The 13,075-nt window shown below is 44.0% G+C and overlaps 1 protein-coding gene across 2 annotated transcripts in view; it reads right to left on the reverse strand.

Moving 5' to 3' along the window:
* LGSN (lengsin, lens protein with glutamine synthetase domain) overlaps nt 1-11,269 on the reverse strand; it is a 78,426-nt gene extending 67,157 nt beyond the window's left edge. The window contains exon 1 of one of the 2 annotated variants that reach the window (XM_077487865.1): nt 11,117-11,269. In XM_077487865.1, coding sequence (XP_077343991.1) covers nt 11,117-11,188 — 72 coding nt within the window. In that variant the 5' untranslated portion in view covers nt 11,189-11,269. The remainder of the gene's footprint in view (nt 1-11,116) is intronic. The other variant, XM_077487866.1, reaches the window with a different exon arrangement.
* Between the last annotated feature and the right edge of the window lie 1,806 nt (nt 11,270-13,075).

Consider the following 13,075-nt stretch of genomic DNA (forward strand, 5'->3'; position numbering starts at 1 on the left):
TAATGCCTGAGTGGTGACGTTACCCATAGACTTATGATGGCCGATCCATTGTTGCCATTCCCTCCTCTCTTCTGCAGCCACACCAGCTGATAGAGGGGAGATGATCACATGACCAGACCGGAGTGGCCTAAAAATATGTATACAGATCTTTTCTTACACCGCTTATTCAGAATAGATGTTAGGATGGGGGAGGGAGTATTTGTAAGAGTAGTTGGGGTTTGACTGGAATTCCACTTTAAAAAAATAAGAGCTCCAGCAGTTTTTAAAACCAAAATGCAGCACCTGCTGCAATACCTCCTCTATAATGCTGTCCATTACAGTACATATCTTCTGCTACAAGATGTCCTTACCCAAACATCACTGAATCTAGAAGAGTGAGGACATAGTATAAGAGCAAGGCATCATGGACCAATTACCTGATGGGGCCACCCACAGTGTCTGACACTCACATAAAATGCATAGAGTGGCACTGACATGAGGTTTCCTGCACCATTGAAGACCATCCCCTGCTGGGGAAGATCTGAAGACATCTGGAACGCAAGAGTTGGGCTTTATTCTGGATTCACACATTTCAGTTTCAGTAATATGTACATATTAATGCATTGCTATACCATTAATAATGGCTCCCCAATGCACTAAAGCACCATTCATGCAGGTAGAACAGGAGTGATGTCACTTTTGGGACAAATGTGTCCCTTCAGTGCTAAGCTCTATTTAAAAACATGGGCTTTCCTAACTTACATTACATAGTTACATAGTTAGGTTGAAAAAAGACACAAGTCCATCTAGTTCAACCAATAAAAAGGGGGGGGGGGGGTTATACCCACAGGTGATCCAGAGGAAGGCAAAAAAAATGGAAAGCATGATCCAATTTGCTCCAGCAGGGGAAAAAATTATTTCCTGGTGCCTCCATGGCAGCATACCTGTGATAGGCTCCACCCTTGGATTCCTCCCCTCAGGATAGTTAATACCTTATAAAAATGACAACCATACCCCCCCCAGCATTCTCCTTTTTTTCCTCATACCTGATGGATAATGTCAGTACCTGGTCTTGTCTCTGCCTTGTGCAGCTTCCGTCTGGGTTCAGGCCTCTCCCAGATGCAGTCCCCTGTCTTGGGTTGCTAACAGCGCTAATAAGAGGGGAGCCCCTTCTGAGGGTCTTTTGGAGCATCAGCAGCTTCCTAATTTGGAGCAACAGTCCTGTCTTCAGGCTAAGCTGTTTTCTGTGGGGCAGGTCTTTCTGAGCCTTTTCTTTCAGACTACTTTTTATTTTCTTTACTTGGCTGCCCGGTTTAAGTTTTTCTCTTTCTGTTCTGTGTCTCAGCTTTCCTGATCGGCGAGCGCCATGACAGAGGAGGTATTATGGTCTCGGTTTAGCTCCAATTGGTGGAGCGGTAGGCGCGGCCATTGGACGCATGCGCGGGAGGACGACGCTACCGACACCATCTTGTTTGTGGGCAAAATCAGGTGCAAATTCAGGCCCTTTCGCTGTGAACGACGCTACCAACGCCATCTTGTTTGTGTGCAAAATCAGGCCCTTTTGCTGCGGGGGGCAGAGCCAGGGGAATGGGGCAGGCGAATTCACCTCCTCCTTTCCTATTTAAATATGATAGGCTGAGTAGGTGGCAGGCTCTGTCAGTGGCAGGGGAGTGCTCCTGCACCTTTGCTGGAAACTTCAAATAGTGAGTGCAAAAAAAAAAGCCTCTAAATTGTTTGCAGATATGCTTTGTTGTTTAATGCCTATTAAAACTGTTAGGTGGAGAGTTTTTGTAGTTAGGTTGTATGGAATTTTTTTGGAAAAAAAAATGAGAGAGGAAAAAGAAATATCATAATTTTTTTTCTTATAGGCAAGTCTAACTTTAAAATGCCTTTATCTGGTTTTTCTTTGCTTTATTTTGTCTTTAGTATTCTATCCAGTCGCCTTTCTGCCCTTGCCTGCCCCTACAGTTATGAGTCAGCTGCCATTAGATCAAGACCCTAGTTTCCTCAGGTATGGGCATGTACCTTAATTAATTATTTTTTTGAAGTAAAAGAGTGCCTTTACGCTCTCAGGCCGCGTACACACGGGCGGATTGTCTGTCCAACTTAGTCCGCTGAACCGTGTTTCAGCGGACAATCCGCTCGTGTGTGGGCTTCAGCGGACTTTTTCAGCGGACAATCTGACGAACAAAGTCTTACGGAATTTCCGTAAGACAGTCCGTTCAAACTTGGTTTTGTCCGTCCAAACTTGGTTTCAGCGGACAGTCCGCTCGTGTGTAGGCAAGTTGGACGGACTAAGTATGGCGCATGCTCAGAAAGGATTTACACGGCCGAAGGTTGCATTGCAGTGTATAGGACGTCGTTTTTCTAGTCCTGTCGTACGTGCTGTACACGTCATCGCGCACGCTTTCAGCGGACTGTCTGCTCATCGTGTGTGGTCAAGTCCGTTCATGCAAATTTTGAACGGACTGTCTGTCGGATTGTCTGACGAACTTAGTTGGCCAGACAATCCGCCCGTGTGTACGCGGCCTTACTCTTGTTTCAGCCCTATACACCAGAGCATATCTAATCAGACTTCTCGCCACCACAGTGGACACTCACGCTCAGGTTCTGGTCCCAGCCATTCGACTAGTTCTCACTATCATTCTAAGGGAAGATCAACTTCCAAAAGACATCGGCCAGCCAGCCCTTCCAGGCCAGAAAACACCAGGGAATACAGGGCATGTGGTGCTGGTGCAACCCCTATGGCAGATAAACTGATCTGCAGAGACTGTTTTCAGGGTTATGCGGACCAAGGAAAAGCAGAGGTGGAGCAAGTCACAGATTTAATAAAGAGAGTTGTCAAAGACTCTTTAGCTGAGTTAATTCACTCATATCCCTCACTCCTGGACACTCTTAGTGGCCAGGTGCAAACCTCAGAATTAGCTCCTCCTGGCCCATCAACCACGGGCCCTGCAGCGGTCGCACCAAGCCCACCACCCCTAACAGCAGGGGACAGAGGCGACTGAGAGGATTCTATGGACAAATCAGAGCCCTCAGGCTTTAACTTTTCTTTAGTGCAACCGTTTGTCTTTGCAGTCAAGTTAGCTATCGGATGGGAAGAGGCGGAGGAACCGCCTAAAAAATCGAAGTCGTTCTTTCTGTTTCCAAAGAAAAAATCTTTTCCCTTTTTGGAAGAGTTAAAAGATCTAATAGAAGGGGAATGGAAAAAGACGGAAAAACACTTCTCCTTAAAACGACTTCAAAAGTTATACCCTCTGGCAGATTCGGACGCAGCCCTCCTGGACACTTCTCCGGTAGTCGATGCTGCAGTGGTGCACCTAGCCAAAAATATCACCCTACCTATGGAGGATTTGGCCTCCTTTAAAGACCCTCTGGATAAGCTTATAGATGCAGACCTAAAGAAAGCCTACCAGTTAGCTGGGGGGAGCCTGCAGGCTGGCTGTAATTTTAGCTTCAGTCTCTAATGTCGTCAGGGTCTGGACTGAAAATATTGAGGTAGCCATTCGGGAGGATGTACTGAAAGATGACATTATTAAAGCTTTAGAGGAGCTCAAATTATTGGCGGATTTCATAGGGGAAGCCGCAATAGATTCAATGAGGTATTCAGCCAGAGCGATGTTACACACAGTTATTTCCAAGCAAGCGCTGTGGCTGAAACCGTGGGCAGCCGACGCAGCATCTAAACAAAACTGGTGCAAAATGCCCTTTGACGGGAAGGCTCTCTTTGGAGAGAGACTGGAAAAGGCGATCTTGAGAGTGACTGGAGGAAAATCGGGATTACTTCCCCAGGATAGAAGAGTGAGGCGCTCTTGAGTTGTGTCATCTAAGTTTCAATTGTCAAGAAGCAAGAACTTCGCTCACTTCCAACAAAGTAGGGATACCAAGAAGAATTGGAGAAGTAATCAAGCCATTTTTCTAAAAGCAAACAAGCAGAGAAGTCTCTCCAACCCCCAGGAGGGAATGAAAACCTTTTGAAAAAAAGCCACTCCATCTCCCACCAGTAGGGGCCAGGTTGAAAAAGTTTGCAGAAATCTGGTCCAGCCGGTGCAAAGACCCTTGGGTGGTATCTACAGTCCGTTTCTGCCATTTCCGGACATTCCGAGATCTTCCGCCATAAGACTCGTTCATTCTAACAAAATGTCCAGCTTCGCCTCAGAAAGCGGAGGCTCTGCAAAGACCTTCACCTACTACTAGCGCAGCAAGCAGTAATCCCTGTCCCTCCTTCCAAAAGATTCTATTCTCTTCTCTTTCTTATCACCAAAAAGAGTGGAGAATGGAGACCAGTAGTGGATCTAAAAAGGTTAAATAATTTTATACATCTGGACTCTTTCAAGATGAAATCCTTACAGACGATCATCCAGATGGTCCAACCAGGAGACTGGATGATCTCGGTAGACTTAAATGATGCTTATTTCCATGTTCCCATTCTGCCAGCCTTCCAAAGATTTTTAAGAGTGGCAGTAGGTCCAACACACCTCCAGTTTCAGTGCCTTCCTTTCAGCCTGTCCACATCTCCAAGGATATTCTTAAAGGTGTTAATGGCAGTCCTGGCACCTCTCAGGGAAAGAGGACTGCGAGTTTTTCACTTTTTGGACCACATACTACTATTAGCCTCCAGTCCAGACCAACTGTTGAAACACAGGGAGATCTTTCTGTCCACCCTCAGAGAGTTTGGATGGATGGTGAATACAGAGAAGAGTTTCCTAACCCCGACCCAGGTAATGATTTAGCCTGGGCTCATTGGCATCTGAGGACTTTTCAATGGGGTTTCTTGATGCAATGGAGGGGAAAGTCACTATGTCAAAGAATGACAATCTCGACTTCCATGAGGAGGGGTCTCCTCGGGTGAAGGCATAATTTCAAAACCTCATCTCCTTCAGTGTCCCTCATGGACCATTCTTACCACCGATGCAAGTTCAAGGGGGTGGGGAGCATGTGGGATGTCCCTAGGGGTGCAACGGATCGTCACCGATCTGTGATCCGAATGGGTCACCTTGTTCGGATCAGCACACTCCATGATCCGCGGAGTGCTTTGTGGCCTCGGCCTTAGGAAAGTGCACCCGTCGGCCGTTAACAGTATGATCACTCCGTCAAAGGACGGAGCGATCACTTGTAAACAAACCAGCGTCATGATGATGCCAGTTGCTCTCTCTCCTCAATGTACAGATCTGTACAGTGGAGGGGAGAAATCGGATGGCAGCAGCGCTGGGGGCACTACAGATCCAGCCCACAGCACTGCTGCCATCCGATCTCTCCCCTCCATTGTACAGATCTGTACACAGAGGAGAGAGAGGAACCGGCGTTATCATGACAATTGCAGTCACAGCCATCCCTCCATACTCTGCCAATACCCTGCAATATGCGTCATTACAGAATGCGTCATTACAGAATTGACCCAGGAGTACTCACTTCAGTGGAGTTTGGAAGAAGGGCGATTGAGTCAGCCCTCGCATTTCCTTAAATAAAATTTTCTTTCTAAGCATTACCCACCCTGGTGTTAGCTATTTATTTTGTCACAGGTATGCTGCCATGGAGGCACCAGGAAAACAGAAAATTGTTTCATACTTACCGTAATTTTCCTGGTGCCTATCCATGGCAGCATACATGCCCTCACATGGTATTCGATATAATAAGAGAATGCTGGGGGGTATGGTTTTCATTTTTATAAGGTATTAACTATCCTAAGGGGGGGACTCCGAGGACGGAGCTTATCACAGGTATGCTGCCATGGATAGGCACCAGGAAAGGAAAATTATGGTAAGTATGAAACAATTTTCAGTTTTCCTGTTCCCCCGAGAGGCAATCGGATGTTCCCTGAATCAACTTTTCCTATAAATGTTAGTATCCATTATATTATCTATATTTAGGAAAGAATCCAGGCCTTTTATAAAGCAATCTACTGAGCTAGCCAGAACCAGCTCTTGAGGGAGTCTATTCCACATTTTCACAGCTCCTTCTGTGAAGAAACATTTCCATATTTGGAGATTTAATCTCTTTTCCTCTAGATGTAAATAGTACCCCCTTGTCCTCTGTGATGGCCTTAAAGTGAATAACTCAACACCAAGTTTACTATATGGACCACTTACAGTATGTATTTTTACATGTTGATCATATCCCCCTTAATCTCTTCAAGAGAGAATACATTAATTTCCTCTAATCTTTCCTCATACCTGAGCTCCTCCGTGCCTCTTATCAGTTTGGTTGCCCTTCTCTACACTTTCTTCAGTTCCCCAATATCCTTTTTTGAGAACTGGTGCCCAAAACTGAACTGCATATTCTAGATGAGGTCTTAGTAATGATTTGTACAAGAGGAAAATTATATCTCTCTCTGGAGTTTATACCTCTCTTAATACAAGAAAGGACTTTGCTTGCTTTGGAAACCGGAGATTGGCATTGCATGCTATTATTAAGCTTATGATCTACAAAAACATCCATATCTTTCTCCACTATTGATTCCCCCAGTTGTACTTCCCCTAGTATGTATGATGCATACATATTCTTAGCCCCAATTGGAGACATCTTGTCTGGATGTTATTTCACTACATAGCTTGGTGTCATCTACAAACACTGAAATGGTACTTTTAATCGCAGATCCTATATCATTTATACATATATTAAAAAGTAAGGGTCCTAACACTGAACCTTAGGGTACACCACTTATAATAAATCATTCTCTGAATTTTCTAAGGCTAAGGTGAACCACTACTCTCTGAATTCTGTATTTTAGCCAGTTGTTTATCCATTTACAAACTGATCTTTCCAAGCCTATAGAATTTACTTTACATATGAGCTGTCTGTGGGGAACTGTGTCAAACGTTTTCGTAAAATACAAGTGTAGCAAGGTCCCAGGTCTCCTTTGGTTTAATGATAACCTCCAGGGCCAGGGATAGCTGACATCCTTCTGTATGTAGTGGGCTGTGAGGCATAGTGGGTGCAGAATAGTTGCAGTTATTGGGCACCAGACACTTCTTGGATGCAAAAGAGGTTTTAGTTCTCTTAACAGTCCTTTTTGTATTTTTGGGGGAGTAGAGGGTTAGGGCCAGGACACCCTTAGGTAGTTGTATGATTAATTGGAAGACTCTGAGACTTCAGTAGGAGGACAGCCATGCAAAGGAAGGTATCCAGCAAGAAGTTATTGAAGTTTCCAGATTCTTCCCCATCCCCAGTTGGTGAGAATACTGCTCCAATATTTGTTTCAGTTACTCACTGTGGTCCCTGGTAATAAGGCGGATAGTCCCTTACTGGAGACTACCTCTGACCAAGACAGGTTCTCCGGCCGGCTGAACCCTCACTTCTGGTTGGATTGCCAGCCACAATCCCAACCCTGCGCTGCTCTCTTGCTTCTGGATAGACCCTCAGACAGCCTAGCAGCCAGATGTGCCCGGGATAGGCCCAATCTCTGGCCTAGCAGTCCAGGCAATATGACACACGTCCACCCAGACAGCTGTCCAGGTGGTACAGAACCCAGATCACCTGACTCCACCTTAATATATAGGTTCTCCCAGCAGGCCAAGGGATTCAGAAAAAACCCTGCCCATTGGCTGAGATACCCCATATACCCAGAATTTGACCTTGGGTTTCCCTTCTCATATCTAGTACCACCAAGTACCCGGCCACCTAGTGGTAGAAGAGAAAAGTGTAACAAGGCCAAACTTAGGGAGAAATCAATGAATCTCTAGCAATCAACCAGGATAACTACTCCTGGCAAATACATTTGTGAGGAGCATTCCTGCCTAAACTCCAGGGTTCTACACAAGTATACCACATCCACAGTCACCCCTCTGTCCAAGGTTTTACTTACCTCCTCATAAAAAGAAATCAGGTTTGTCTGACAACTTCTTTCTTTCATGAATCCATGCTATCTGTTGCTTAAAATACTTTTTCCCAGCAATAACTCATCTATGTGGCCTTTTATTAAACTCTCCAGTATCTTCCCAACTAGAGGTTAAACTAACAGGTCTATAGTTACTTGGTAAAGACTTTGATCCCTTTTTAACCACCTCCCATACACGCTATAGCCAAATAATGACTACAGCACAGGCCTTAAATGGCGGGAATAAAAAAAATTGTGTAGCGCTCAAAAAATGAGTAAATGTATACTTATACAAACAGTAAAACCTTCAGTGAAAGTGAATAAATCAGATGTATTATATTAGTCCATCATAAACAGACAGTGTGAATAATGTGAAAAGACGTCCATAATTTGTGGATCAGATACAGTGATGAATCTTAAGTGACACTTTATCATGAAGTACAGATGATAAAAAATAGTAAGGTTGGCATGCTTACCGGACATGGTGGACACACATGTCCTGTGGGACGCATTACGTTGGGTGCCGTTTGTGACAATCGCTCTATACATTTTGGGAGACAAGCTTGTTTTATTTGTTTTGTTGTAAGGCCCCTTTCACATGTCCGGACAGTATGTCCCTATTTCATCCATCCATTTTTGGATGAAATACGGACATACATGCATCCTATAAGATGTTCATCCTCTGACACCCGATATCATCTGTCCCCGCTATGGTCCGATTCTGCAGACAGAGGAAAATTCTATTTTTCTATCCATCTGCAGAGCGGATCGGATGAATGTAAGCTTTATGAGCCCTCCTGTACCTTTTGTATTGTACTGTAATTGTGTTCTCCCCCTATACATTGTAAAGCGCTGTTTAAACTATATAAATCGTGAATAATAATAATAATAAAGAGTCCCTAAAAATTAGAAACAATGGCTTTGAAATGACAGAGCTCAATTCTTTTAGGATCTGTAGGTGTAGGCCGTCTGGTCCAGGTGATTCATCCACCATTATCCTGTCTAAATATTTCTGGACCATATTAATTTTGAGCTATTGTGGATCATTGGGGCTGTGTCAATACATCTGCAATATGGGCTTGAGCTCCCCCAGGCTCCTTTATATACACAGAGCTGAAAAAAGTATTTATTACATTTGCCTTTTCTTTGTCCCCTGTCACCCACTCTAGATTATTTTGTAAAGGGCCTACATGTTCAGACTTGACCTTTTTACTAATAATATATATAAATCATTTTTTGGGGCTTGTCCTACTATCTTTTGCAATCTGTCATTCGTTTTGAATTTTTGCGTCCTTGAGTTCCTTTTTACATATTCTGTTATATTCTTTGTTAGCAAATATACAATGATAGTGTTCCTTCATTTTTATATTTTTTAAAGGATGTTTTCTTATTATTTATAGTTCTTTTAACTTTGGCCATGAGCCACAGGTTTTATTTTTAGCCTTTTAAATGTTTTGCCCATGGGAATATACTTTGCAATGAGTTCACACACAGTCTTTTTGAAGAATTCCTATTTCTGTTCTGTGTTCATCTATGCGAATATTCCCTCCCAGTCTAAAGCCATGTACACACTACTGGCTTTTCCATCAGAATAAATTCTGACAGTCTTTCCGACGGAGTTCCGACGAAGTCCACTGAAACGGACTTGCCTACACGATGACGTACGATGGGGCTAGAAAAAGAAAGTTCAATAGCCAGTAGCGAATAGCTGCCCTTACGTCATTTTTGGTCCAGATGAAGCCCACATACGATTGGAATATCCGGTGAAATTATTCCATCTGACTTTTTCTGCCAGAAAGTCCGACCGTGTGTACACGGCATAAGTCTTGGAGAGCAGCCCTCATCTTTGGAAAATGTGTTCTCTAAAGCCCCATACACACAATCAGAAATTCTGCCAGCAAAAGTCAGAGATTTCGGTCAGAAATTCCAACTGTATGTATGCTCCATCAGACTTTTGCTAGAAGAATTCCAGTCAGCAAAAGATTGAGAGCAGGTTCTCTGTTTTACGGTCTGAAAAAGTTCCGATCGGAAATTTCAATCGTCTGTACAATTTGTGATGCTCAAAATTCCTATGCATGCTCGGAAATAATTTGATGCATGCGTGGAAGCATTGAACTTAATTTTCTCAGCTCATTGTAGTGTTATACATCACCGCGTTCTTGAAAGGTCAAAAGTCCAGAGAACTTTTGTGTGACCATGTGTACGCAAGCCAAGCTTGAGCGGACTTCCGCCGGAAAAACCATCCAAGTTTTTTCTGACAGAAAATACGCTCGTGTGTACAGGGCATTAGGCCCCTTTCACACAAGCGGACAGTTTGTCCGTTATTCATTCATCCGTTGACGAATGAAAAACGGACATTGATGCATCTCTATGTTAAAACGGATGTAAATGGATGATCATCCATTTACATCCACATCCGTCAACATCTGTTTTTTGAAACGGATCAAAGCTCTATTTTGCTTCCAGTAAAAAAACTTATCGGACAAAAAATATGTGTAAACTGACAAATTATCCGTTTTACACCAATTTTTGCTTTGGTAGTGGATGTAAAAGAAACTGATGAGAAACGGATGAGCAGCTGATAAAAAACTGATGAATACTTCATCTGTTTTGATGTGACTGAACTGATGAAATGAACGGTCCACATGTTAACTGTTCTATATTTCCAGTATGAGCTTTTTGCTTACAACTACCAAATTAAATCATGTTAAAGTCACTGCTACCCAGATGTTCTTTTATGTGAATATTAGTAATAAGCTCTGCATGGTTTTAGATTACCAGGTCCAGCAGAGCATCATTCCTAGTCAGTGCCTCTATGAACTGGACATAAAATTGTCTTGTAGTAGGTTTATAAATACTTGCCCTTTAACTGTTCCTGTAGTGCCATTACTCCAGTCAATTTACAGGTAGTTAAAGTCCCCCCATTAATATCACTGTCCCAGCCCTTGCAGCCCTTAGGACATTAGTTCTAGGGGAAGCTGAATGCAAAAGGACCTGTTTGTTTGCAACTGACTACCTATAATTCATCACATTTGGGTCCAGAAAAATGAAAAATTGTGCAGACCCTTTAATTTTTTTTTCAGACTTGGACGGATTTAAAGGTAACCTATTTGTAGGCTTACATGAAGCATCCAATTAGAATTGACTGAAAAACTTAGACCTGAGCCTGATCGGAAAGCCCACATGAAAAGGGCCTAAGGCAATGGACCTCAGCACAACACAATGCATGGTAATGCACTTATAAAATAACTTTTTAGGCATTTGAATATATTTTGTATAAAATATATAAATTAGTCTTTTAAAATGTGAACTGTGACTTACCTTTGCAGTGTTAGTGTCATTGTCCATTCCACTCTTATAACAGTTCAGGTCACCATCTGGAACAGGATTCATAAGCCCCAAAAAGAAAAATACAATCTAAACTATATTTATAGCTAAATCTACAATACTGTCCATCTAGAAAGAGTAAACTAACATAGCTTTGTTTTTTCTAGTGTTTTAAGTGGTGAATGTTAAACAAAAAACAAGTATGTTCAACACTTGAGTACAGTGTACTAGAATGATGTTGAAATGGTCAGATGATACTGTACTATGTTTACAGCCACTATCTAGCAAAGAGAACAAAAGGCAGCAAAGAGCTTACTTGCTAAATAACATTTACAATAGACTTTGTAACATTACAAAACTCTGGAACCTGTAATTGTTGATTGCTAAATGTTACTTGTACTCAGATGTACATTCAAAGGCACATATTTACAGACAATAAGCTAGACTTAAATGGAATTAGGAAATCTGTATCTCTGCAGAAAAAAAGGAATGTGTACAGCCTATAGCCTAGTACACACTACTACCACGCAGGTTGAACTGAAAAAAAAAAACTGAAGCTAAGGAGGAGTCGCTGTACTAACAATCCAATGTTGGTACAGCAATGTCCCCTGCTGTGCTATTGTGTTTTGACTTGCCCCCCCCCCCCCGCATTGACTGAGAGCACTGATAGTGAGTCGGGTGGCAGACTTTTTTCGGTCATGCCCCTCCAACAGAAGTTGGCTTTTGTCAGACCGGCAGCAGAACACATGGGCCGCCCGACTTTCTGCCCGTGTATATTAGTCCTTACTTTAAAGTAAAACTATAGGCAAAACTTTTTTTTCACTTTGGATAGAGCAAAGGAGGGTTATAACCCCTGACAGATTTTTTCGCCATCTGTGTCACATTGTGGAGATCTCCCTTCACTTCCTGTTCTATAGCCAAACAGGAAGTGAGAGGCAATTCCTGCAAACTAAGGGATTTCCTTGCCCCCCCCCCCCCCCCCCAGGTCACCAGAACTAGTGTCCCCATTGGAAGATTTCTTTTCTGGGGACAACCCAAAAATTTGGATTTTTTTACTTTCACTTTCAATGATAATGGTAAACAGGACAAATATAGAGAAATGGAGAGGGTAAATCTCCCTAACTGGGGCACAGACTGCAATAAAGATTGACAATTGTTCTAAACCCTCTTCCCCACTCTATCCAAAACTAAAAAAAAATTTTGTCTTTAGTTATACTTTAAAGTATAAGTTCACCTTTAGGCCGCGTACACACGGGCGGACTGTTCGCCCAACCTTGTCCGCTGAACAGTGTTTGGGCGGACAGTCCGCTCGTGTGTGGGCTTTCAGCGGACAGTTTCAGCGGACAGTTGGACGGACAAAGTCTTTCGGAAATTCCGAAAAACTGTCCGCTGAAACTGTGTTTGAGCGAACAGTCCGCCCGTGTGTGGGCCTGTCCGCTGTACTTTCGAAATGAGCGGACTGTTCCCGCTCGGAAAGTCCGCCCATTTCGAGCGCGTGTACAGGTAGGCGGGGCCCGCGAAGGAGACGTCGTGGGCTCCGCCGCCTGGAATGGGCTTAAAGGGGAACCCCAACGCCGAAAAAAATCGGCGTGGGGGTTCCCCCAAAGTCCACACCAGACCCTTGTCCGAGCACGCTACCCGGCCGGCCAGGAAAGGGGGGCGAGCGAGCGCGCCCCCCCTCCTGAGCCGTACCAGGCCGTGTGCCCTCAACATGGGGGGGTGCCTTGGGGAAGGGGGGGGCCGCGCGGCCCCCCCACCCCAAAGCACCTTGTCCCCATGTTGATGAGGACAAGGGCCTCTTCCCGACAACCCTGGCCGTTGGTTGTCGGGGTCTGCGGGCGGGGGGCTTATCGGAATCCGGGAGCCCCCTTTAAGAAGGGGGCCCCCGGATACCGGCCCCCCACCCTATGTGAATGAGTATGGGGTACAATGTACCCCTACCCATTCACCTGT

The sequence above is a fragment of the Lithobates pipiens genome, unplaced genomic scaffold, assembly GCF_037356315.1.
Source record: "Lithobates pipiens isolate NorthernLeopardFrog02 unplaced genomic scaffold, aLitPip1_a1.2 Scaffold_18, whole genome shotgun sequence".
Taxonomy (NCBI): domain Eukaryota; kingdom Metazoa; phylum Chordata; class Amphibia; order Anura; family Ranidae; genus Lithobates; species Lithobates pipiens.